Source organism: Podarcis gaigeae (assembly GCF_964106915.1).
Source record: "Podarcis gaigeae genome assembly, chromosome: 13".
NCBI classification, from domain to species: domain Eukaryota; kingdom Metazoa; phylum Chordata; class Lepidosauria; order Squamata; family Lacertidae; genus Podarcis; species Podarcis gaigeae.
Genome location: NC_139689.1, coordinates 48,146,707 through 48,172,254, shown reverse-complemented (window position 1 = coordinate 48,172,254; position 25,548 = coordinate 48,146,707). Strand labels below are relative to the sequence as shown.

At 43.6% G+C, this 25,548-nt stretch overlaps 1 protein-coding gene across 1 annotated transcript in view; it reads left to right on the top strand.

Annotated features, from left to right (window-relative positions):
- Positions 1–25,548, top strand: part of LOC310830047 (UDP-glucuronosyltransferase 2A2-like) — a 47,180-nt gene that overhangs the window by 17,834 nt on the left and 3,798 nt on the right. Inside the window, exons 2-5 of the mRNA XM_083709503.1 lie at positions 10,868–11,759; positions 18,180–18,328; positions 20,599–20,730; positions 22,630–22,717. Of these exons, the coding sequence (XP_083565629.1) occupies positions 11,024–11,759; positions 18,180–18,328; positions 20,599–20,730; positions 22,630–22,717 (1,105 nt within the window). The 5' untranslated portion in view covers positions 10,868–11,023. The remainder of the gene's footprint in view (positions 1–10,867; positions 11,760–18,179; positions 18,329–20,598; positions 20,731–22,629; positions 22,718–25,548) is intronic.

Here is a 25,548-nt window from a genome sequence, read left to right as displayed (position 1 = left end):
AGAACTGGGGGAACATTTGGGATATTCAGGTTTGACAAGCTTATGGATACAAAATTGGAGTTTTTACTCCTGGATATAAAAACCTGGATAGAAGAAATGGGCCCTTATTTGATAGACTCCTTCTACGATTGGACATCCGTAATTAAAGACTGGCAAAGAACCGGAGGGATATAGTGTAATGTGGGAACTCCAGGAAGATATTAGAAGTGGAGGGATAGGTGAAACGCAAAGGGGAAAGAGGGGAGGGAAAATTGGAATCCAAAGGCTGTAAAATTATTATTTACATTTATCTTATTTTCATCTGTACTATGTTCGAAAGGGGGAAACCCGTGGAAGGGTATAGATCGATCTTAGGGGACGAGAATTTGGATAAATTGGGTTATTGACGAAGAGTGTAATTTGGGGATAAGAATTTGTTGAATTTAATTGCTTATTTGGAAGATTTGGAACACAAGAGGGGGTAGGGAGGGGAAGTCCTAGTTATTGGCAATAGATTGGATTTAATTTGCTTTGATTTGTTCTAATTTGGAAAACCTTAATAAAAATTATTATAAAAAAAATATAATCTGTAGTGTTTGAAACAAAAACAACATTTTTGGCAATACATTCATCTTAATAGCAGCAATTCGGCCTAACAAAGAAAGCTTCAATTTTGTCCAACTGTCCAAGTCTCTCTTAATTTCAGACCAGCATTTTTCATAATTTTCCTTAAATAGACTCAGATTTTTTGCTGTTATGTTCACCCCTAGGTACTTTACCTTTTTCACCAATGATAATTCTGTTTCTCTCTGAAACTGTTCTGATTCAATATCTGTCAAATTTTTCCCCAACACCTTAGTTTTCTGTTTGTTTAACTTAAATCCCGCCACCCGACCAAAATTGTCAATCAATTGTAAAACTCTTTTCGTACTAGATTCCGGCTCCTGCAGTGTCAAAACTAGGTCATCTGCAAAAGCTTTAAGTTTATATTGTTTCGCTCCGACCTGGATCCCTTGCACCAACCGGTCCCTTCTGATCAAGTTTAAGAGCACCTCCAGGACTGAGATAAATAACAAAGGGGAAATCGGGCAGCCTTGTCGTGTTCCTTTTTCAATTTTGAACTCTTCTGTTACCACATTATTAACAATCAATTTTGCTTTTTGTTCTGAATATATTGCGTCAATCCCATTTTCAAAACCCCTCCCCACTCCCATTTCTTTTAAATTTCCCTTCATAAATTTCCAAGAGATGTTGTCAAAGGCCTTCTCCGCATCTATAAAAATTAGCACTGCTTTAGTGTTTATGTCAGTTTGCAAAAGTTCCAAGACATCAATAATGTTCCTTGTGTTAGCAAACATATGTCTGCCTGGGAGAAAGCCTGCTTGGTCTTTATGAATTACTTGACTTAAAACTCTTTTAAGTCTGTTTGCCAAAACATCAGCAAATATTTTGTAATCCACATTTAAAAGGGAGATGGGGCGGTAGTTCTTGAGCTGTGTCTTTTCAGTTTCTGATTTTGGTATCAATGTGATGAACGCTTCTTTCCACGATTCTGGCGCCTTCTTTCCCTCCATAATTTCATTGCTGACCTCCAGCAGTGGTTGGATCAAATAATCACTTAATGTCTTATAGTACTTGGAGGTCAAGCCGTCTGGCCCTGGAGATTTGCCCAATTTCAAGTTCTGAATGGCATGTTCAATCTCTTGTCGTGTTATTTTGCTGTTCAGGAGTAATCTATTTTCTTGTGACAATTTTTTCAATCCGTTTTTCCTCAAAAATTGTTCAATCTCAACTTCATTCTGCGGCCCTTGAGTATATAATTTTTTAAAATATTTTTGAAAACACTTTCTAATCTCCACGGGGTTCTGTATACTTCTTCCTTCAATTTCCAAATTTGTTACTATGTTCAATTTTTGTCTCTTCTTCAACTGCCAGGCCAGCAGTTTCCCACATTTATTTGCCGATTCAAACGTTTTTTGTTTCATTGATTTAATCTTCCATTCTATTTCCTGGTTTATCAGTTTTGAATATTGTGCTTGATGAAGTTTAATTTCTCTCAAAATCGGCTGTGACTTCGGATTGGCTCTTAGCTTCTTCTCTAGTTCTTTAATTTTCTCCAGAATCTTGTCTTTCTTTTCATTTTGTGTCCTTTTCCTTATGGCATTCTGTTGTATCAAGAACCCTCTCATCACAGCTTTGCTTGCGTCCCAAATTGTTCTTTTTTCCACCGCGGTGTTCAGGTTTATTTCAAAATAGTCCTTTATAACTTTTTGGGCCTTCTTAATGATCTCCTGATTTCTAAACAAATTGTCATTCATCTTCCATCTAAAGGAGCCGGTTGGTAATAATGTCATGTCCATTTTCAAGGCATTATGGTCGGAGCAGGTTTTTGGGCAGATTTCCACTTTCCTGACCTTAGGTGCCAGACCTCTAGTAATCCAAATTTGGTCGATTCTTGTCCAAGTCAGTTGAGCCTCAGAGAAAAATGTTCCTTCTTTTCCTAGGGGGTTCTTGATTCTCCATATGTCAATCCAGCCCATATTTTCTGTCATTTCAAAAAAGGTCTTTGGTAGTCTGCCATCTTTGGTAACTTTTTGACTTTGCGACTTATCCATGTTAGTTGATACAATCCCATTCATATCTCCCATCATTATGATGTTGTCATAGTCCAGATATTCCAGCATGCTTTCATGCAACTTCTTATAAAATTCCGATTTCCCATCATTTGGTGCATAGATTCCTAATATCAAAAATTTTTCTCCTTGATATTGTATTTCAATTGCCAAAATTCTGCCATGTTCATCTTTAAATAAAAATTTAGGTGAAAGGCTCTCTTTTGCATATATCACCACTCCTCTCTTCTTCACTATGTCTGAAGATATAAATTCTTGGCCAAGTCTCTTATTTATCAGCACTTTTCTGTGGAGCCTAGTCACGTGGGTTTCTTGCAGGCAAATAATGTCCAATTGTTCCTTTTTTAATATGTGAAAAATTTTCCTCCTTTTCTCCGGAATGTTGCAGCCATTTATATTCCAACTCAGAAGTTGCAGAGACATCCTGGATAGATCTGGTTATTTTTCTGGGGGTGGTACCTTTTTCGCTGAATCTTCAGAATCCAAGGGTGCAGGTACCTCTGGTGTTTCGAGCTCCGATGGTAATCCAAGTTTTTTATGAAGGTCCTCTCCGTATTGGTTCAGAAATTTGTCTCTGTCTTCCAATGTTCTAATTTTGATCTTCCTCCCTCTGAAAGTAAAAGATAGTCCTTGTGGAAAATCCCACCTAAAGATGATGGCGTTGCTCCTCAAAAGTCTTGCTAATTCCAAATATTCCGATCTCAAATCCAAAAGCTGTTTGGGAACGTCCTTGTATAACTCAATCCTCTTATCTAAAATGTCCAGTGACTTTCCGTAGTGTAGGCCCAAAATCTTGTCCCTCTCCTCCTTTGATCTCAGTGATATCAAACAGTCTCTGGGCTTGTCTTTTTTTGTCAGTCTTCCAAGTCTGAAAGCTGATGTAATCTTAAAGTCCGTCTCTTCTAGGTTCCAGTGCTTGGAAAATATTTTGGTCAAAAACTCAGCCAGATTGTCCTCTTCCACTTCGGGTATCGATCTAATCCTTAAGTTGGTCTCCCTACTTCTCAGTTCAATCATCGAGAGATAGGTCTGATGTTCACCAACTTGTTTGTTGAGTGGCCTCACCTCTTTTTCTAACTTTCCCAGCCTTTGGCTGGTGTCTTCAACCAATTTTCTGTTCTCCCCTGTAGCTCCCTTCAATTCTGCAATTGTTTCCACGTTCTGTGCCACTTGTCCAGCTAATTTATTTAAACATTCGGTGTTTTGGTCTATTTTAAAAGTTTGCTCATCAGCTTTTTTATCCAAGGATTCCACTTTCTTATCCAAAGATTCCAATTTTTCATATATTTTTTCTAAAATGGAGGCAGCTGTTCCTGAGGCCATATCTTCCAATTGTAGTTCCTCTGTTTCTCCTTCCCCTGCACGTGGCAGAGAAGCTGCTGCTTCCTCAGAGAGCACAGTGGGTACCGAAGATCTGCGTTGCTGCAAGGCTGAGGCTAAAGTTGTTTGTCTAGTTCGCGGTCTTTGTTCTTTTTCCTTTTCTTTTGGCTCCTTTTTCTTTGCGCCACTCATTCCAAATTTATCTAAGGCTCAAGGTCAAGCTGAGTTGTTCCCATGAGAAAAAGACAGCCCAGATGGTAACATTCAGCCAGGAGACCGGGAAACAGAAAGTATGAGGATGTCACTGCTGTAAAGTCCAAAACCTCTAGGGGGAGCTTAAAAAGTCTTTCAGAAGGGAATCAATAAATACAGTTCACAGAGAAAACAAAACCCATGTCCAAAAGCCTTCAAATGCTAAATCTTCAGCAGAGTTGGTTTTACAAAAACACAATGTTTCAAGCCGTGCTTGCTGGTACCTCATAAGATGTCAAAGTAGCAAAGTCCAAGCCCCTCAGATTTTTTCCAAATTTTGTTTCAAAGTATTTATGTCTGCAGGCTGACTGCTACTGTTGCCAGGCAGTTCCAGCACCTGGGTTTCCTTTTTTAAAATGTAGATTCCTCAGAGAAAGATCCTACAGTCCAAATCTTAGCATAAATCCAATGCTTAAAATCCTTTTCTGCATTAAAGTGATGCACTGAATGCTCAAATCCAAATTGTAAAAGAGTTCATTCACTGCCTCCACTCCTCCTGCTCTTTGCTTTGAAGTTTAGTGTGAGCGGAAGACGGACTTCCTTTTTTTACGTCCTCCGCTTTCAGCCAAATTCAGGAGCTTTGATCTTTAAGCTTAATTAAAAGTCCTTATTACTCACGGGTTGCTGCTTTCCAAGGTGCCAATTCAAGGAAGAAAGGTCAGCGCTCACCGGCAACGGCTTTGCGGCTTCACTCCGCCGATTGCGGAACGACCCTCAGCGCCGCAGCCTCCTCCACGATCCAGAGCCCCTTACGGGGTTCCTTCTGCGTCTTGGGGGCTGCTTCTGGCGCCCGCCGGGTCCCAAGACCGCAGGCTTCTGCCGCCTGCGGTTTTCCGATGTGGGTCTCCGCTTCGCCGTAGCGGACGACCCGTTTTCGCGCGGAGCTCCCTTCCCAGTTAGGAAAGGGCAGCCATTACCCTTCGCGCCGCCTCCGGAAGTCCGAAAAGTTAATAATTAAAAGAGGGGTCAATACCCACCCTTATGGAACTGCATGAGGTGAACTGCAGTCCAGCCCATACTCAAGCTCTGTTATCTGGATCTGAGCCTCAGGACACCTTTGTTCTTTTCCTACCGCAGCAGGGAGTGAGCATCTCAGCATATCCAGGTAAGTCAGGAGACCCTGAATAGATTTTGTCTGGGAAGGCAAAGACAAGTGTTGGCCAATATAAGCGGGATCATGTGGCCCAAGGTATATGAAGCAGCCACCATGATGAAGCCACAGCAGATTCGCCCAGTTAACTGCCCCCAATTAAATATAGCGAACCCACTGCATGGCAGGCAAATCAAGAGAATTTCTACCATTTACCACAAGCTATTTCATGGGGGGTCTTGTGTGAGGGAAACTTCGATTCAGGGAGTCTCCAGCAGGAGTTGATCAAACAAGGAAAGTTTAATTTGCAAAAAGAGGTTGGTGAATCAAAGTTGGATGAGGAAATGCGTTCTTTGAGGTAGAAGTCAACTTATTACTTAAACTAAATGATGATGATGATGATGTATTATTTATACCCCTGCCCATCTGGCTGGGTTTCCTCAGCCACTCTGGGCGGCTCTCAACAGACTATAAAAAATACAATATAAAGCTGTCGCAGGTTTGAACAGTTTTCAGTTGCTAAAAATCTGTTGTTACACTTCAGGAAGATGTTCAGGTTTCTAGAATAGGCGGTAAAATGACTATAATTCAATTTCTGCTACTTCACTCTCATTCCTTTACTTAGTTATGACAGGGGTTACAGTTAAATACTTTCAACAGAGCACAGCTTCCTTCACAGTTAATACTTTGGTTCATGAGTGAGGGGCATTTTTTGTCAGTTAACAATCACACTCCTGAGGTATTCCAACAAACTAGTTGGAATACCTCAGGCGTGGGGTTGTTAACAGACCCAGGGGGTCGCCTCACTCCTTGTTACTGGTTTGGGATTCTTCTTTATCTAGAACAGGCATAGGCAAACTCAGGCCCTCCAGATGTTTGGGACTACAATTCCCATCATCCCTCGCCAACAGACCAGTGGTCAGGCATGATGGGAATTGTAGTCCCAAACACCTGGATGGCCGGAGTTTGCCTATGCCTGATCTAGAAGACCTCTCCCTCCTGACTGGAATGAGTCCCAAGAAAGCTGTATCCTCACAGCTTCTCCCTCTCCTGGCACAGACTCAGCCCTCCAGTTTGTGGGGTGTGAAACGCAGAGCAGTCAAATACAACATTCCTAGAGTGGACATGTTTAGACATGAAGAGGGATGTTTGTCCAGCCAGTAGATAAACTTCCTGTTTTCTGCTGGGCTGGGACAAACTTCCTCTACATGTGACCAGAGGTGGGCGTGACCTCACCTGTGCAGGTAACAAAAGCACAGGACTGGCCACCACATCTCTCTCTAACTCCATTCCGCAAAGAAGCAACATCTCCTTAGCCTAAGATGCTCTCTTGTCTTCCAGCCAAGGGAGGACAAAGTAACTATCTTCTTATGGGATAGATTCCAGGTGTATATATTTTGTAACTTAAGTCTGTCTTCTAGGATCCATCTGTGAACGGAATGTGTGAGTAAACTATTTTATACTTTTTATACAAGACTGTGTCGTGTCTATTCTTTTTAGGTGGGAATAAAGGGGAACTACCCGGAAACTTATTTTAGAGGCTTAAGCAGGCCTGGCAAAACGTTATCCGCTGTGTAAGTTTTTATTTTTATTTTTTTTAAAATAATATTTATTCAAAATTTTAAAGGTTACAGTAAAAAAAGGGAAAACATATTTTTTTAAAAAAAACATAGAAAACATACAATGATTAAAAAAAGAAGAAAAAAGAAAAAAGAAAAAAGAAACAAATCAAACCTTTACATAACTTTCTTCCCTTACTTATTTCCTTGAACCTCCTCGCACCTCCCATTTTTGTATTCTAATTTAAATTGTTGTTTCAGCAAATCCTTCTAACCTAATTTTTATCTTAATAATTTATTTTAACATACTATATCTTTACAGACTCTCTTTCATCAATTCATTTTTACTTAATCCTTTAATGTCTTTTTACCAAAACCACATTAATTCCTTTCTCAAACATCTTATCAACAAAATCCTTGATTTTACCATATTTTTAGAAACCACTTTTACTTTTACTTTATCCAAACTTAACTCTCATCTGAACCTATATAGCAATGCTTGTTCTTAAGACATTTCTCTAAGGTCGAAAGAAAATTCCCTTCCACGAATTTCCCAATTCTCCTAAAAGTAAAACAAAAAGGTAAAACAAAAAAAAAACACCTTATATTATGTACACTTTAAATTCCCATTTTTCATTCCACCCATACCCCCTTCCCGGTTTCAGTCCCCAACAAATCTCATAAAGAAGACCATCAACCCGGAGATCTTATATCCGAGGCTCTTAAATCTCTCTCATAGCTCCTCTGCCAGTCTTTTTGATAGTCTTTGATATTAAAAACCAAATCTCGGTGAGACTCCCGCCCAACAGCATCCACGTTTCTTCCAGCCAGGCCTACGTACTTAAAGATAAGGCCTATAGGGTATTCCACATCTTCTTTCATTCTCCTTTCAGTTCCAAATGTCCCCATAGCTCCAACCTCCAGCTGAATCAAATTTATAATCCAAGGGTCATGTGATCTCCACATAAGGAGGTCTCTCCATCTTTCATTTTCCAATTCAGGCCAGGCTTCCATCTTCAGAGATTTGTTTCTCCTTGTTACCATCATGTCAGCCCTCAAGTTGCGGCTCGCCTTTTGCATCTGCAGGATTATGGCTCCCCCTTTTTTCTCTTCAAAGGCAACATTATTCTCCTTCTCAACTTTCTCTGTTTGTTCAGTTAAGTAGAATTCCTGAACCGAGTTCTTATCAAGTTCATTGCTGGTACTAACTCTTGTGCCCAAAGTTGTAACATTTGTAGTCAAAACACCTATTTGACCTTGCAGCTTTCCCAAGAGAAAGAAAGTCCTGTTCAGTTCAGACTGGATTTCCTTACCAACTGCCATTCTTAAGCATATCAAGGTCAAAAAACAATTTCTCAGCTGGTTCTTAATGCAATGTCCCAAGGCTCCCTCTAGGGGGATTTAAGTTTCTTTTTACTCCTTTCAGCACAAAACCAAAAGTTCCATACGTTAAATTGTGACAGTTCTTCCTTCTTTTAAAACATAAACTTGTAACAAATGTAGGGAGTAGAGACAAAGTCCTCTTTTTGTATCTTGACAGCTAACTTGACAGCTGTCAAATTGTTCAATTGCTCATCAACCGGCTCTCATGGACCACTCCTGGGTCCGGGGGGGGGGGCGGCACATCAATTCTTAAATTTAGTTCTTCTCCTGCAGGTTCCCCTGCTTCCAAATAAATTTTCTTAAAATCTCAATCAGTAGAATTAAAGTCTTTTACAAAAAATAAGGCTCTCCACGACCTTAGTTGGAGGTTCTTTGCTTTAGATTATTTGCAGAAAGGGGAGGCAGACTTCCTGTTTGAACCTTCCCCGATCAGTGCCGAATTTAAAAGTATTTTAGAAAATCCAAATTCCGTACTACTCATGGGTTGTTGTTTTGAGTCCAAATTGTCCCAGGAAAGAGGCAGCGCTCTCTGGCAACGGCTATGCAGCTTCGCTCCACGGAAATAGCCGTTGACTCTCAGCACCGCGCCGCTTCCCCCTCTTCACTTCGGAGCCCGTTTGTGGGTTCCTTAGCGAGTTGGGGGGGCGCTAAAGGTGCCCGCCGAGTCCCATGGTCACAGGCTTCATCCGCCTGTGATTTTTGAAAGGGTCCCCGCTTTGCCGTAGCGGAGAAGACCCGTTTCCGGCGGAGCTATTCCCTCCAGTTCAGAGGGAGTCCGCCATTGCCGGTGGCGCCACCCCGGAAGTCCGCTGTGTAAGTTTTTAAAAGGGGAATGTTTCTCTGTTAAATTATAGAACTTTTTAACACAAGTTGGGAAGGATATAATTAAACAATATATCCTCTCTGCCTCCCTGAACATTCCCACACAGTTAACTCTGTATACCTTCCCCAGATCCTCAACCCAGTCTCCCTATCTAAGCTGTGAGGCTCCTTCCTCCAGCTATAGATATTCTCCTCAGAGCAGATGTTGAACTCAAATCAGAACCCTATCCTAATTCCTATCTGCCATCTCAAATCAAGCCCTGTCTCTCAAACTATCTTGCTCCAGCTCTTTCCCTTCACTGGCCCTATCTAACTTTCTCCCTCAGAAACGGCTCCTTTTATTCTCCCACCCAAAGTGCTGGCTCCACCCCCCTCTGACTTGCTGCCATGGTAGCCAATCAGAGAGGGGCTCCAGCCCTCTGGTGGAACTCTGAGGGACTGCATTACCAGATTCTGGTCTGATTCTGCTGTCCCTCACAGAAGCTTAAGCTGGCCTTTGGGAAATTTGGGAACTTTTAGGGGCTGAGGGCTGGATGTTGAAGCTTTACATTTCTGGTTTCCTCTTTCTGCTTTATTCTTGTTCCTTTTAATGCTCTATTTTACGGCAAAATAAACTAAAGAGAACCAGTAATTACAACTGCCCAGCCCTGCAAAGGAACTGGCCCCTAAGGCAGCTAAGGCTGCCATCCTGGGACACTTACTTTGGAGTTAGCCACTGTCACAGAGTGCTGTGAAGTTAAGGGTTATGTTACATAACATGCCTAAAACTTTTAGGTTTGCCCTTCTGTTGTGTCCAACTTCCCAATATTCTTTCCTCCCTCCCTGAATGGTCACGGTATACTGCCTACCCACAACCCTGGGACCGATCCATTTCAGACTGAAAACAGAATAATAATAATAATAATAATAATAATAATAATAATAATAATAACAACTTATAATAATAACAACAACTTATTATTTGTACCTTGCCCATCTGGCTGGGTTTCCCCAGCCACTCTGGGCGGCTTCCACAAAGACAAAAAATACACTAAGATGTCACACATTAAAAACTTCCCTGAACAGGGCTACCTTAAGATGTCTTCTGAATGTCAGGTAGTTGTTTATCTCTTTGACATCTGATGGGAGGGCATTCCACAGGGTGGGCGCCACTACCGAGAAGGCTCTCTGCCTGGTTCCCTGTGGCTTTGCTTCTCGCAATGAGGGAACCCCCAGAAGGCCCTCGGTGCTGGACCTCAGCGTCCGGGCAGAACGATGGGGGTGGAGATGCTCCTTCAGGTATACTGGGCCAAGGCTGTTTAGGGCAGATAGCATGTGCATGTACTCACTGCAGATGGAAATCTAGCTTGTTAGAGAAGGTGCTTGCACCTAGACCTCTGCCCTGATATGCTAGTATTTTGTTCACAAGGAGAGCATTGGCATTCAATCTCCCACCTGCATCCTACAGTCACACAATCCCAGGAAGATTGCTTCACGTGATATCTGCATGTTTGAATGGCATGAATGAAATTAGGGGCAGGATTCTCCAAGGTGGGCAAGAATATGGTTAAATTGTACCTGTGAAAGTAACGGAGTAGTCCAATATTTCCCAACCATGCCAGGGCAGCTACACCACTGGAACAGCTGCGATATCCTATACCCCCTTGGCCTGGAGGGTGTAACCCAGAAGATGTATATATCCTATATCCTATAGCTGTATAAAACGATATGCTAATAAGTTGTTGTTTGAGGGTGGGAGGTACATTTGCATTGATTCCGGTTGTGTAAAAATATCATTTAGTTGAAATAGCGATGGAGGAATGTTGTGCCATTTGTTTTTTTCATTCCAGAAATCTCCAACGACAGACTTGACTCAACACATTTGGTTAAAAAGTCTTCTGGGAAAGGAAAGTTAATATTGTGAGGTTTCCGCACAAAATGAAATACTGATTAATAATTCTGTTGAGGAGTGACAGAAGAAATCAGTTGTCCCAGAAAAGAACATCATGACTCCCACATCAGCAGGAGTGGCATTAATTCATTTGTTAACACTTCAGCTTGTCTTAGTGGGAAACATTTTCTGTGGGAATGTGCTTATCTGGCCAGAGGATGGCAGCCACTGGCTATATATCAAGGTCGTTATTCAGGAACTGCTGTATAGAGGTCACAACGTCAGCATCCTAACTCCGTCAGCAACCTTTTTAATAAAACCCAGTGATGATATAGCGGCTGCCAGGTTTGAGGTGTACCAAGTGTCTTATGGAAAGAGTGCCATGGACTCCTCTATGCAGGAGCTCACAATGTTGGGGTTGAACAACAAACCAACCATCATGACTTTCCACAGCTTCTACAAAGCAGCAAGGAAATGCATGAGAAACATAAATGAAATTCATAGGCAGAGGTGTGAAGCGGTGCTGGGCAATCCGGAACTCATGGCCCGCCTGAAAAAGAGCAACTATGATGTTCTGCTTGTGGACCTGATCTCACCCTGTGGCGACCTCATTGCTCTGAAGTTGAACATCCCATTTCTGTTCACCATAAGGGTTACGCCAGCCTCAACGCTGCAGAGACACTGTGGCAAAATGCCTGCTCCTCCTTCGTATGTTCCAGCTATCATGTCTGGGCTCACAGACAGAATGTCTTTTGGAGAAAGGGTGAAGAATATAATATCTTACCTTGTGCAAGATTATATTTACCAGAGCTGGTGGGGAGAGTGGGACTCTTATTACAGTCAGGTTTTAGGTAAGCCTTTTTTTGTTTCTTCTTCCCAAAGGTAGAGTAGATGCTCTAAAGATGCCAAGGATTCCAACTTCAGTCCTTGGCATGGCCAGTTAGAAAGGGCCTCCAAGTAGCTGGGTTGGAAAGGCCTCATCCTGGGCCTGTGTAGAGCCACGGTCAGCTGGGAAAAGACTCTACTAAGCTGGAGAGCCTACTACCTGTAATGGAGGGAGGTGTAGATCTCACCTGCTTTGCTCCTTTATCGCTTCATGTTGGAACCAGCCAGTCAATTGGTGCTTAGCATAGCATAGAAAAAAGACACAATGAGGCAGCGAGTATTTTCATAATGCTGGAGAGCTGGTCCTTTCAGCCTTTCTCCTCCGGCAGCTTTTTATTATCTCCTTTGTTCTCCCAGCCGCATGGCCATTTTTTCAAAGTCTCCTGTTACCTCATCCGGTCAAGGCTTGACACTCCCCTCTCCGTATAAGGTAATCATTGCCCAGAGGAATATCAGGGGGCCCCTGCAGTTTTTACAAGCCTCTGCCTTAGCTGTATGACTCCCACATGCCCTCTTTCTTTATTTTATTAATCAGAGTCATAAATGTCCGTTCCAACACGATTATAACGAGCGCGATAAGCGACTCTTGTGAAACCGGAAGCGGGCCGCGGACTGGAGAACCATGCAGTACATATAGAGATTAAAGAAGGAATACATTGAATACAGCAACACAAAATAATGCAAATAACTACTATAATGATCACTAAAATTAATAAATGTTGAAGCCAACTTCCATCCGGAAGCCAAGAATATAACCATGCCCATGGATCAACGGAAGGAGGGGGGCAAACGGATTGTGGGCTACCATAGTTTCCATATGGTCGATCGTCGCAGATATGCTGACATTATTATCAGGAATAAACATACAACAATGAGAATGAACAAGTGCACAAACTCCTCCTTTTGAGGCTAAAATCACATCTAAAGTATAACGATTCTGTAAAACCACTTCTCTCATTGCGGACACCTCCTGGTTGAGTTCCTTCAAAGCTTTTATGGTATCATTGAATAATCCCTCAGTCCAATTTGCTAGCTGATGGAGGTCCCTATAGTTCATTGCTGCACCCACTGAGGGCAGCAAGGCCCGAGAGATCTGGGTACCGATGTATTGATTTATGGGTGAATTAACCTCCCGACGATTTCTTAGTCTAAGAGAAGATGGTAACTTATCAACCTTATACAACAACGGAACCACGATACCTAAGGTACATGTGCCTGTGAGGTTTCGAGGAATGGCTTTGTATGCTTTTTCGCCACAAAGCAACCATAACTCTTTTTGGAGTAAATAGCTGATATTACTACTCTGTTGGGACCAATTAAAGGCTTCAGTAAATAAGGAACTGATATGAAATTGCTCATCTGCGGCATTTGCTAAGCCAGGGATAGAAGAATTCAGACTCCAATTTGCATGGTAGGTTTCTTTCCTAGTTTTTAGCCATGCACTCGTGTCACTCCTACAGCACTGAGATTGGTCACTGTATGTTCCTGTAAGAGAACAAGAGCTATTAAACATGAATTTCAATGTATATTGACAGTTTGGATATATGCCCCATGATTCTTTCCCCTCTCTAATTTGAAAACAAATGGGGGCAGGCTCATGGAGGGTCAATTGTACTGGAGGCCAAAAAGTTTGCTTAGGGGATATAATATTTGTAAATCGAAAAGATCCATTGACAGGCACACCATGAAGCATTATGCCTGAATGGCTGGCAAAAGGGGGCATGTGCATACATAACCAACATTCAGAAGCATGCAATAAACTAGTAAACTTAATCATATCTTGCACAAAAATATTATTCCTCCATATCTTATGATAATTTTCTCCCCTAAAAGTCTTATTCAACAAAGCTGTTCTTATAGTTCGAGAGTGGCTGAGCCGTGGATGCTGCCAGCCAGAGTAGGATTCTGACGACTGCGGCTTGCCAGCTGATAAGGTGAAATATGGTGGTTTCAACTGGACTGGGTCGTCTGCTTCTCTTCCTTGTATAACGGTGCAGCAAAGGATGGCAAGGCAGATGGTGGGGAAGGCACTTCCGCAATTGAAGGGACTCGCCATGGCTGCACGCGTCGAGCTGGAACCCACAAAGGCTTGTCCTCTAGGTGGCGCATGCGGAAAGGTTTCGATGCTTCATCCACAAAATGCTGACAAAGTGTAGGGGAGTTCCGCATGCTGTGAGACAGGACAACCCACTGATATTGCTGGGTGGGCTGCAAATTGTTATATACTGGCAATGTAAAAGCAAACCGTTCCTGTCTGCTGGGGCCAGTGGGATGAAGACAGTTCAATGTGGCCAAGGGTCAATTGTTCAGAAATAAGCTGTTCAGAAACGAGATGGTGCCATTGCTGCGGATTTTTCTTTTGGTGGAGGCCACTGTTCTATCCACACTGAGGTATCGGTGATCTTGGTTTGCCACGCTGGAAACGTTGTATCGATGGCTACAGGCTGGTTTTTATTTAGCGCTGCTGCTAACAGATGAGCTGCTGTACCTACAGACTGACAAATGCGAAGCATAGCTGCTGTGTCTGTGGTAGGATTGTGTATTATCGGGCGCAACGCAACCTTACAATCCTCATTTGCATTTTCAAAGGCCAATTGTTTGATAATTATTTGTTTGGCTTCAGGATTTTCAATTTGTCTACTCACTTCTGTAATCAGCCTGTCCATAAAGGAAGAATATGATTCTCTAGGTTCTTGTCTGATTGAACCCCACCTAGACTGAACACTGGTGGGTTCCGGGATTTTTCTCATTGCTTGTTGAGCAGCAAGAGCAGTATCCCTTAATAAGATCTGCAGCAGTGTGGTTTGTACTGAGGCCTGAGCGAAGGGCCCACACCCCATCATAGCGTCCATTACATCTGCGAGGGTAAGATTAGGATTATTCCCTCTTGCTTGTTGCAGTAAAGCAGGAGCATAAGCACGACAGGCGATTTCCCATTCATGGGCAAACAATACACCTGCTGATGGGGGTAAAACCGTACGTGCCAAAAGCTTGATGTCATCTGGAACCAATAGCTGGGCTAATGTGGCTTCCAAAAGAGCTTGTGTAAATGGAGCTTGCAGTCCATTTGTCCTAACTGACAATTGAAGCTCTTTCAAGATTTTAAAGTCAAAAGGTTGGTGCTGGGCTTGAGTTCCTGCTGGAGCACCAGTAGGGGGCACAATAACAGGGAATGCCATGGTATCCTGTGATAAGGAACAGGCAAGTACTGCACGTTGAAAAGGGGTAGCTTGTTCTGCTGCTGAAAGAGCAGGGTCATTTCCAGCCAGACCACTGTATTTTTGCAGGATTGGGTCCTCTGGTGAGGCACTGTAATCTGGAGGTTTGGGGTCTGGGGCTGCTGGCAAAACAAGTGCTGGAACACATGGCATAGCAGCATGCTGAATTAATGAAGCTGAAGGTTGTTTTGGCAATGTAGCCATGGAGATATTTTTTGGTGATAGAGAGCCCATAGCATAACGAATTTTACACCAAGCATTTAAAATTCGAACACCAAAACTGGGATGTCCATGAAAATGTGCTCCAATCTTATCCCATTGTGTTAGCTCCCATGTGCCCTCTGCTGGAAACCAAGGACAATGCTCATCAATGGCTAGAATGAGCTGTATCAAATCACCCTCAGGAACTTCCAATTGGTTGGAGGACAGGAGAAATTGTAAGTCTTTTAAAAATTTCTGTTGCGGAGATGACAGGGAATTGCCCATATTTCTAAAATTAATATAATAGGGATCGACTCACCAGGGATCCGTAGATGAATTCAGCGCTGATTAGCCCTTTCCGGGCGGGGTGAGTCGATGATCGAGAAGCCTCTTATGGTTTCCTTTGAAGTTTGAAGTCAGCGTCCCACTGCTTCCTTTCTTTAGCCTTTGAAGTCCGTCTCAACTGCTTTCTTCAGTCAGCCTCCTTTCTTTTAAGTTTTCCTCTTCTTTTAATTGAGCCTCAGAGAGGGCACCACTTGTTGGAACCAGCCAGTCAATTGGTGCTTAGCATAGCATAGAAAAAAGACACAATGAGGCAGCGAGTATTTTCATAATGCTGGAGAGCTGGTCCTTTCAGCCTTTCTCCTCCGGCAGCTTTTTATTATCTCCTTTGTTCTCCCAGCCGCATGGCCGTTTTTTCAAAGTCTCCTGTTACCTCATCCGGTCAAGGCTTGACACTCCCCTCTCTGAATAAGGTAATCATTGCCCAGAGGAATGTCAGGGGGCCCCTGCAGTTTTTACAAGCCTCTGCCTTAGCTGTATGACTCCCACAGCTTCACCCAGGTGCTCTGCCTGCTGTAATCAACTTGAAGTAGAATAATTTCTAAAATGAACTTGGAATTGAAGCATGGACATTCTTTTGGAATTTTCTGCTCTTTTCCACCAATGTTCAAGCATGGAGAAAGCAAATTTGATATTGTAGCTATTGCTCCACCAGCATTCTTTTGTGCTGCTTTATTTACTGATGTGTTCTTCTGGGGTTTGGGAAGAAACTTTGTTTGGTTTGCAATATTATGTGAACCTTCCTAAATTGCATTTAATAATAATAAATATAGTAATTTTTTATTTATACCCCGCCCTTCCCAGTTTGGAGGCTAACAGCAAATTGATTAAAATGTGATTTTAAAACAACATAAAATACAACATAAAATGCAGCATCAGTATCAATAACATTTGAAAATTCAGGGGTCATTTTTTTTGAGGGGGGGGGACCCACTCAGTAGACATCAAAATGATCACCAGGGCTAACTGGCCAAGTTGGTCCTACTAGGGCCAGCAAGAGGACCAGGGAAGAATTTAAATGTGGGGTCCCAGAAAGGGTTTCTTCATAGAAGAGAAAAGGGAAAAGGGAAAAAAGTATCAGGCTAATTCAAATTGAAGGCCAGGCATAATAGCGCTGTCTTACAGGAGATCAAGTCCTGCAGGGCCCTAGTCTCATGGGACGGAGCATTCCAGCAGGTCGGAGCCATCACTGAAAAAGCCCTTATTATTTCCTTAAATAGCTATTTCCTTAAGTTATTTCCTTAAATAGTGCACACACAGAGACACATGCTTGCAGCTTCCTGAATTTTGCGATGCCATTCAACCAACCAAATAATTTGTACAAAATATGTGTATGTGCATCGCACACTTGCAGATCGGTAGCGTAGAAAGAGACACAAGGAAGATGGAGGAATCGAAAGCTTCTGCAAATGGTGTTTGCCCTTGTGTTGTATACACAACTCGGTAACAAGAGGTTCCAGTGCCTTAGCAACAACTCTTTGTTTTTTCCCCCAAGAATATTTATTAAAATTTTCAATAATAATACAATAAAAGTCAAAAAGTAAAAAAAAAAACAGAAAAATAATAACAAAAATACAAAAATAAAAATAATTTAAAAAACATTTCCATTTACTTATTTTTCATTAACTTATTTCCCAGACCTCCTCATACCTCCCTTTTTTGTATTCCAATTCAAATTATTAGTTCAGCAAATCCTTATTAATAAATTTTAACCTATTTCTAAATTCTTTTTTTCCATATTTCTCTTAAAGCATTACAGCTGGAAACCACTTAATTTCTATCCGACATCCTTCTAACATTCCTTAATTTTGCAATTTTTCTGTAAATAGTCTTTAAATTTCTTCCAATCTTCTTCCGCCGACTCTTCTCCCTGGTCTCGGATTCTGCCAGTCATTTCTGCCAGTCCCATATAATCCATCACCTTCGTCTGCCATTCTTCCAGAGTGGGTAAATCCTGTGTCTTCCAGTACTTTGCGATGAGTATTCTTGCTGCTGTTGTAGCATACATAAAAAAAGTTCTATCCTTCTTTGGCACCAATTGGTGCCAAGAGTTGTTAGCAACAACTCTTTGGACCTAGAAGGTCCTGAGATCTATACATCCTGTCCGAAGCTTTCACTCCACCATCCCTGGGATCTTAATAGCCCTTTTCAGACATTTGTCTGAATGTGTGTGTGCTGAAGTTGGGGAGGAAGGAGCATGAATACATGGTCTGCTCCCCCAGTTGCTGCCCTGCCCACTTTTGTGCTCCAGATATTTTGGGCTACAACTTCCATTAGCTCCATCCAGCAACTGGAAGCATCAGGTTGGGGAAGGCTGGCCTTACTAGTTCTGATTCATATTCAGCTACCAATGCTGACTTCAGAGCTAAGGGTTCTTTCAAAAAATATCAAACATGGATTTTCCTCTGAAAGAATATCCATCAAGGAGCCACCGCCCATCTTAGTTCCTAATGAATAAGTGTACATGTATTTTTTCAAGCACAGCTTTGTCCCCAACTATTGTTCAAATCTTTAGGTGTTCATTTGAAATGTAATGTGCAAACTAGCTTTCAATATTTCTAGAAACAAGTTTGCCAAATCCTTTGCATTTGTGAAATAACTCTGTTTCTCTTCCTCATTCATCAGGGAGACCCACAACTCGTTGTGAAGTGATAGGGAAAGCAGATATCTGGTTGATCCGCACCTACTGGGACTTTGAATTCCCGCTGCCTTTCCTACCAAATTTTGAATTTGTGGGGGGTCTGCACTGTCAGCCAGCCAAGCCTTTGCCAGAGGTAATTCTCTCGCTTGACCTTCACTTGTGCATGATATCCATGCCTGGATCTTGTTCAAAGCACCTCCAGGGAAGGGGAGGGCGTGTGGTGGCGTGATAAAGAAGTGGCAAGGTCAACTTAGTTTACAGAGGTGCCCACTTGGGCCCCACACTGTGGGTGCCCAACATTGGTTCGCACGGCACCACACCGTAATGACGTCATAATGTTGTGGGATGTAAGAATCAGGTGCAGTCAAACACAACACGGCAAGAGTAGACATGAAGGTTGTCTCAGTCCTCCAGTCAGAACTTCCTGCTTTCCAGGACTGAGATGAAACTTCCTATGTGTAACTTGAGATGGGCGTGGCCTCTCCTGTAGTAGAATGAACCAGAATCACAGGCTGGCGACCATCTTGTCTGTCTTGTCTCTATTGATGCCATCTTAACAAGAGCACTACTAAGATGCACCCTTGGCTCCAGGCCCATAAGGAGATAGTCACCACATTTAAACTATGTTCTAACCTTTTAAGTCTGCCTTCTAGGTATCTCTGTGTGAACAGATGATTACTTGTGAGTAAACATTTTATACTTTACAGAAGACTGGGTAGCATCTTATTTTAGGAGGGATTAAACGGGGAAAATACCAGGAAATATTTACAGTGACTCTAACAAGTCTGGGCAAGCTTTCTGCTGTGCGTGTGTTTAAAAAGGGGAAATGTTAACTCTGCTGATTTTGTTGAACTTGTAAAGACAAGTTGGGATAGGATATCTTAGACAATATATCCTCCCCCGCATCCCTAAACATTCCCAGAAATGTGACATGAGGCAATGACATCACGGCATGGAGCACCATTGTGATGACACAGTGCATGTGCTACGGAGGCCACCGGGCATTGAGTGTTACGATATGGATGCAATGCTGCTGCAAAGTGCTAGCTTGAAAAGTAAACATGATGGGAATGTTTGCCCGTGGGAAACACAGTCAATTCACAGTGCGAAGCACCGGAATTAGCTCAGAGTGTAATATGAGCTCTTCCGTTTGTTCCTGTCCAGGAAGTGTTTGTCACAACACTGCTGGAGTTTGAAGAGAGCAGTCACGTTTTTTGTAATGCTGCAAAGACAGAAATGAAGACATGTAAATATGTTTCTGTCTATCTCTTTCCCCTGCCGGGGGGGGGGCAGGAAAGAGGGGTGTGTTCTTCTCACGTTTGAGAAGAATCGCCTATTGAGACCTTGCCTGCCCTTGCTGGGGAATGCAGCCAGGGAGGTCAACAGGGAATCATGCCGGGTGCCTGGGAGAGTTGCCAGTTTCTCCTGATATGGGCTTGAATTCCCGACATTGAGCACTGCAGCTGCCTCCATGCACCACCATGTACTGCAGCTACTGACACAGCGCACCACCCATTGCGGCTGCACACCGTCTTACTTCTGGTGTTCAGGCCCCAGCTGAGTCACCACTGCAGCAGCCTTACTATGGGGTGGATTTGGGGCAACATTCAGAGTGGCAGAAAGAGAGAAGAGCACATCTGACGTGTGGAACACACAGTCTACTCATTGTAACAGCTGTTCATTCCAACGAAGCTCGTGAAGACACATGGATTGTGTCCCATGTTTATGTAGGGAGGGGTGTGGAGTGCTTTCTGGATGGGCTACAAGCTTAAAGGTAAAGGCACAGTAGAAAAAGTGGGGAATAAGTGTCTCCAACTGATGTGACCTGTCGTTCTGCTTGTTGTCTGTCCTGCACCCCACCTCTCCAGTCCTAAAGGCCAGTAGTTGCCATTGGAAGCTCCTTCTGAGGAGCCTGAAACATACAGTAGTTTGAAAACTGGACTTTAAAGACCACCTTCCCTGTTACAAGCCAGCACGCCTTTAAACATTGCTACAGAGCCTAGGACTTGCCAGTCGGAAGGTCGGCGGTTCAAATCCCCACGACGACTTGAGCTCCCGTTGCTCCGTCCCTGCTCCTGCCAACCTAGCAGTTCGAAAGCACGCCAAAGTCCAAGTAGATAAATAGGTACCGCTCCGGCGGGAAGGTAAACGGTGTTTCCGTGCGCTGCTCTAGTTCGCCAGAAGTGGCTTAGTCATGCTGGCCACATGACCTGGAAGCTGTACGCTGGCTCCCTCGGCCAATAAAGCGAGATGAGCACCACAACCCCAGAGTCGGCCATGACTGGACCTAATGGTCAGGGGTCCCTTTACCTTTACCTTTACTCGTGCATTAGGTTTAAAAGCATGGAGAAATGTTGTTTGTTTGTTTGTTTGTTTATAAAGATGGCTTTTATCTCTCAACAGGAAATGGAAGAATTTGTCCAGAGTTCAGGGGAACATGGCATTGTGGTGTTTTCTCTGGGCTCTCTTGTTGCAAGCTTAACAGATGAAAGGAGTAACATGCTTGCATCAGCACTCAGCCAACTTCCACAGAAGGTCAGTGTTCTTGTCATTTGGTTAAAAATGCAGTTGTATACAGTACCGGATTTGTGAAAATGCTGCCCTCATTTCCTTATGCCTGCCATGATAAGGGAACACTTTCCACATTTGTTTTCCTTAAAATATACCCGTACTTAAACATCATCACTTTTTATTTTTTATTTTATTTTATTTTTAAAATTTTATTTAATTATTTATTGAGTACAAATTAGAAAAAAATACAAATATACCAAAAAAAAAGGAAAATACATGTAACCAAGAGAAAGTTAGAAAAGATTTTACCTCTTCTCATATTTACAATTATTTACACCTCTACAAAACAATATCCACAATAAAGAAAAGAAATGAAAGGTAAAATATAAAAGAAAAGAACAAGAAGAAGATAAAGAAAAGAAAGAAATAAGATCAAAAATGAGAGTTTTAAAAGTAGATAAGTATTCACTATACTTTTTATTTTTGTAGATTATGAGAATTCTGAACAGCAGTGTTTTGGGTTGTTTTCAGATGACCTATTTGTTGAGCATTCATCCTGTTTTATTTGCACAAGGTTTGCAGGGGGACTACAGTATGTTTGTAGGAAAGTTATAGGATGTTGCATCAAGAAATGGTTACCCCACACTTTCCAGGGCATTTTCCTGCCACTTTCCTTACCACAAAAAAAGTCCAATTTTGGGGAAGCAGGTTTGTTGTTCAAGAGTGCCAAATCCACTTTAATTGTGCCGCTCGGATTTAATTTTGCACCTTGTATATCTTCGTAAGTATAAATGCCCTATTGCTTAGTTGCCTACTGTCATAATGTTGCCCGGCACCCCAATCTCTCAGCGGTGTGAGCAGTATTAGAAACTGAGATTTGAAAGCTAGGAGCTAAATGGCACCTTAAACCTAAGTTCTGGGCGCAACAACGGAATGTCTAGGTGCACTTTTTTTAATAACAAGAATACAAAGCTGAAAATGAATGAACTGCAGCTAAAATATTATGTTCATTTTTCACAGGGTCTAGTCCTTCCGCTGCCCACCCCCCTAATATTATTAAGAGCGTCTCTTCTCCAGTCTTCAAAGAGTAACTGGAAGTGGGGAGGCAGAAAAAGGTCCTCCTTTCCTTCCACTCTAGAGTTTTCATCTGAAATCTCAGGCATAGTACTGCGCCCAGAGCTCAGAAACTGCTCATGCTAATGAAATTTCCTGTTGCAAAATATGCCTAGAACAATGGGATTTTCAAACTCTGGGTGTGAGGTTCTAGGGGTTCCAGGTGCTTACCCAAGGTCTGTGTTTCCTTTTGGAAATGAGGCACAGTGGAGACTGTGGTGTCTTCAGGATATATGGTTTATTTATGCATATACACAACCAAAGCCTGGGATGGAGGGGTTCACAGCATGAACACCCCTAGTGGGTCTTCTTTTTCCCATAGCTGCAGCTTTGGATTCAAGCAGACATCCAACATCTCTCTACCTCTTCCTCCCTCTCTCAATCTCTCTCTCTCTCTCTCTCTCTCTCTCTCTCTCTCTCTCTCTCTCTCTCTCTGCAGCTTGCTGCTTTTCTTCCTGGTCACATCACACAAATGGGCTTGATTAAATTCAAACACTTGCTGGATCCAGGGATTTACAGATGTCTAGCACCCACAAACTCATAATATTAATATATGTTATAGGCTCAGATGTACTCCAGAAATATGGTGCACAATCATTTTACTGTCACTAAAGAAGGTGGTTCAGCAGTTAGTGTTGATGAGCCATATTAGAAAACAGATGGGCCAACAGTTATTGGAGAAGCTTTCATAATCAACATGGTCCTGTTAAAAAACCAAGCAAAATGAGTAGACAGCCTGTGAGCCAGTCTAGTTTTCTTTGCAATCTGAGCTACAGATAACAGTTTTTCCTCCCCCCTCCCCCGATCCAGATTATTTGGCGCCACAAAGGGAAAAGACCAGAAACCTTAGGAGCTAACACCAGGCTTTATGAATGGATACCACAAAATGATCTTCTGGGTAAGAGAGACATCATGTTTCATTGCACCTTTGGCTTCATTGCAGCGTTCTGCCAATCCCTAGGAAATATCTCCTCCATCCTCACTTTCCTCACTCACTGACAGCCCTGGATAGTGCTAGCAATGAACATCTTCCCCTTCATTTATTCCATTCCTAATCAGTAGCTTCACCCTGCCCCTTGTATTCTGTTCTGCCTGTTTGATTGCTGAGCTTGGATCATTTTCAAAATTAATCACAGAAATGGCAATGTGTGTGTTGGGCAGGGAAGAAGGGAAGATGCAAACTGGAAAATGGTGAGCGCACACATGCTGTAGCCCAGGGGTTGGCAACCTAAGGCCTATGGGGGTCGTTTAACCGGCCCATGAGCCACCCCTGAACCAAGCCATCCACTTTCACGGCGCCAGAAACTGCATCTGTGCAGATGTAGATGCCGGAAATCGTGTCTGTGCAGACGCAGGTGCCAGAAATCATGGGCAGGCGGGTGATCTAGCCCACGAAGGGATCTCCGCTGGAGTGAACTGGCCCATGTAAGGTAAACCTTGCTGACCCCCACTGTAGCCTGAAAAAGGACATTTACAAAACACAGAAAAGAACTGTGGTTTGCTTATGCATTGACAACACACCATTGATCCAAAGAAACGTTTGAATGGGGAGAATCTCAACGTTTCCTTTCTAAATGGTCAAGGATGCACATTATAGGCTTCTGCACATTCCTCTCTCACCTACGGCTTTCCGGTTTGACCTGACTCCTTGTCTGGTGCAAGCTGTTGGAAGAAGCTCTTTGGTTGTGCTTCTCCTGACCAATAGTAGAAGCAGACCATTATCCAGAATGGATGCTGGTTGACCTCCCCCCGACCGCACAATATAAGATATAAACTGTCTCTGCTGTTTGCTTCTAGTCCTTCTCCAGGCCTCCTGCCATCACCAATTTGTAGAGTTCTAGATCAAACTATTATTCTTCATACCACAGCTGTTTCCCATACTTCCCCCCTCTCCTGTTTCTGCTAGAGTAGGCCAGCTTCTCTTGGGTGCAATTTCTTGGAATCCTTGAGGGAAAGGGCAAAGAGGCAGGGGAAACAGCTGGGGTACACCCCAAGGAAAGCCAAGGCCCCAGACAGTGCTAAATTTTTGGTACTTCGTGTTTTCAACTGTTCAGGACACCAAGGACTGCAAACTCTCTCTGTTTCACAAAGCTGCTGTTGTTGTGTGCTTGGCCAGGGTCAGCGTTGAGTTCTAGAAACATTACTATGTGTTAAGTTGTGGGCGAACATAGCAGACGACACAGCAATTTCTCCAGAGCAGCTCTTTACTTGTAAGCTGGACGGAACTGAACAGCAAACAGCTCAGCCGGCCTGCTTTTATAGGCAGCCGGCTGTCAACATTGTAGCAACAACAACCCAGAGTTTCCTGCCTAAAATAACTGACGTGGACCTGAGTGAAAACTATCTACAGACCTGAGTGAAAACTATCTACAGTATCCCCCTGCTGACCCAGGGTGAGAACTTCACTACATAACACCCCTCCCCACCGAGATAAGACGTTAGTTACAATCGTAATGGTTTCCTTATATACAGCACTACACGTAATGGTTCAATTAGGCACAAAAGCATATCGGTTACATTTCCCATACTTAAACCAACAGTGATACATGTCCAACAACATAGTCCTTTAAATAAGTTGGGCGCTTGGAAACTCTGCCAGACCGCCGGGGACTGGTAGCCAAGTCCGGAGGGCCACACAGTTCTTGCTGAGGCTGTGGTGCGACCCTAGGTGGCGTTGAAACCAAATCCCCTGGGTCCACTGCTGTGGGTGGAGCCTCCGCAAGTGGAGTGGTCTGAGTCTGTGGTAAGTCTGGCAGACCCTCTGAAGTGGCTTGGTTCGGCTCCACGCTGGCAGTTTGCGAGGGAGGTGTAGGTGGAGACTCGCCATCTGTAAGTGTCTCTTCTGGAGCCACAAGCGCAGTTGGGGGCACCACGGTAGTGTCCAAGTCCCCAACCCTGCGCCTAAGCTGGTCTATGTGCCGGCGCCACAAGCATCCATCTTCGAGTGCCACCTGGTACGAGTGAGGTCCAGTGACTCCCACTACTGTGGCTGCCACCCAAGGAATGTCCCCCACATAGTTCCGGGCAAAGACCTGGTTTCCTGGAACAAATGACCGTGGCGCGTTGGCACAGCCTGGGGGTTCAGCCACGGCAAAGTCCGGGTGCAGCCGGTCGAGCGGTGACCTGAGGCGGCGGCCCATAAGCAGTTCAGCAGGACTCCGCCGTGTGGCCGCATGAGGGGTGATGTGTTGCACGAACAAGTATTTGGCGACCCGCTCGTGCCAGTCTCCCTGGTCCAGGCGCGCCAGTGCCTCTTTTGCCGAGCGCACCATTCTCTCTGCTTGCCCGTTGCTGGATGGATGAAAAGGTGCCGTTAGGGCATGGCGGATGCCCAGTCCCAAAAGATACCACTCAAAAGTGCCTGACGTGAACTGCGGTCTGTTGTCGGAGACAAGGACATCAGGACACCCATGTGTCACAAACAGGCCTTGCAGCACCCGGATGACGGCCTCGGTAGTGGTGGAGGGCATCAGGGCCACCTCCAGCCATTTGGAATAGGCGTCCACCACTACCATAAAGGTCCGGCCGTGAAAGGGGCCAGCCAGATTGATGTGCACCCTCGACCAGGGTGTCTTTGGTGTCTCCCAGGTGTGTCCCTTACTTGCCGGTGGTGCAGGCCTCGACTCTTGGCACACTTGACAGGCGGACACCCAGGCAGTGATGGCATCATCCATATTAGGCCACCAGACGTAACACCGAGCCAACGCCTTCATTTTGACAATTCCCGGG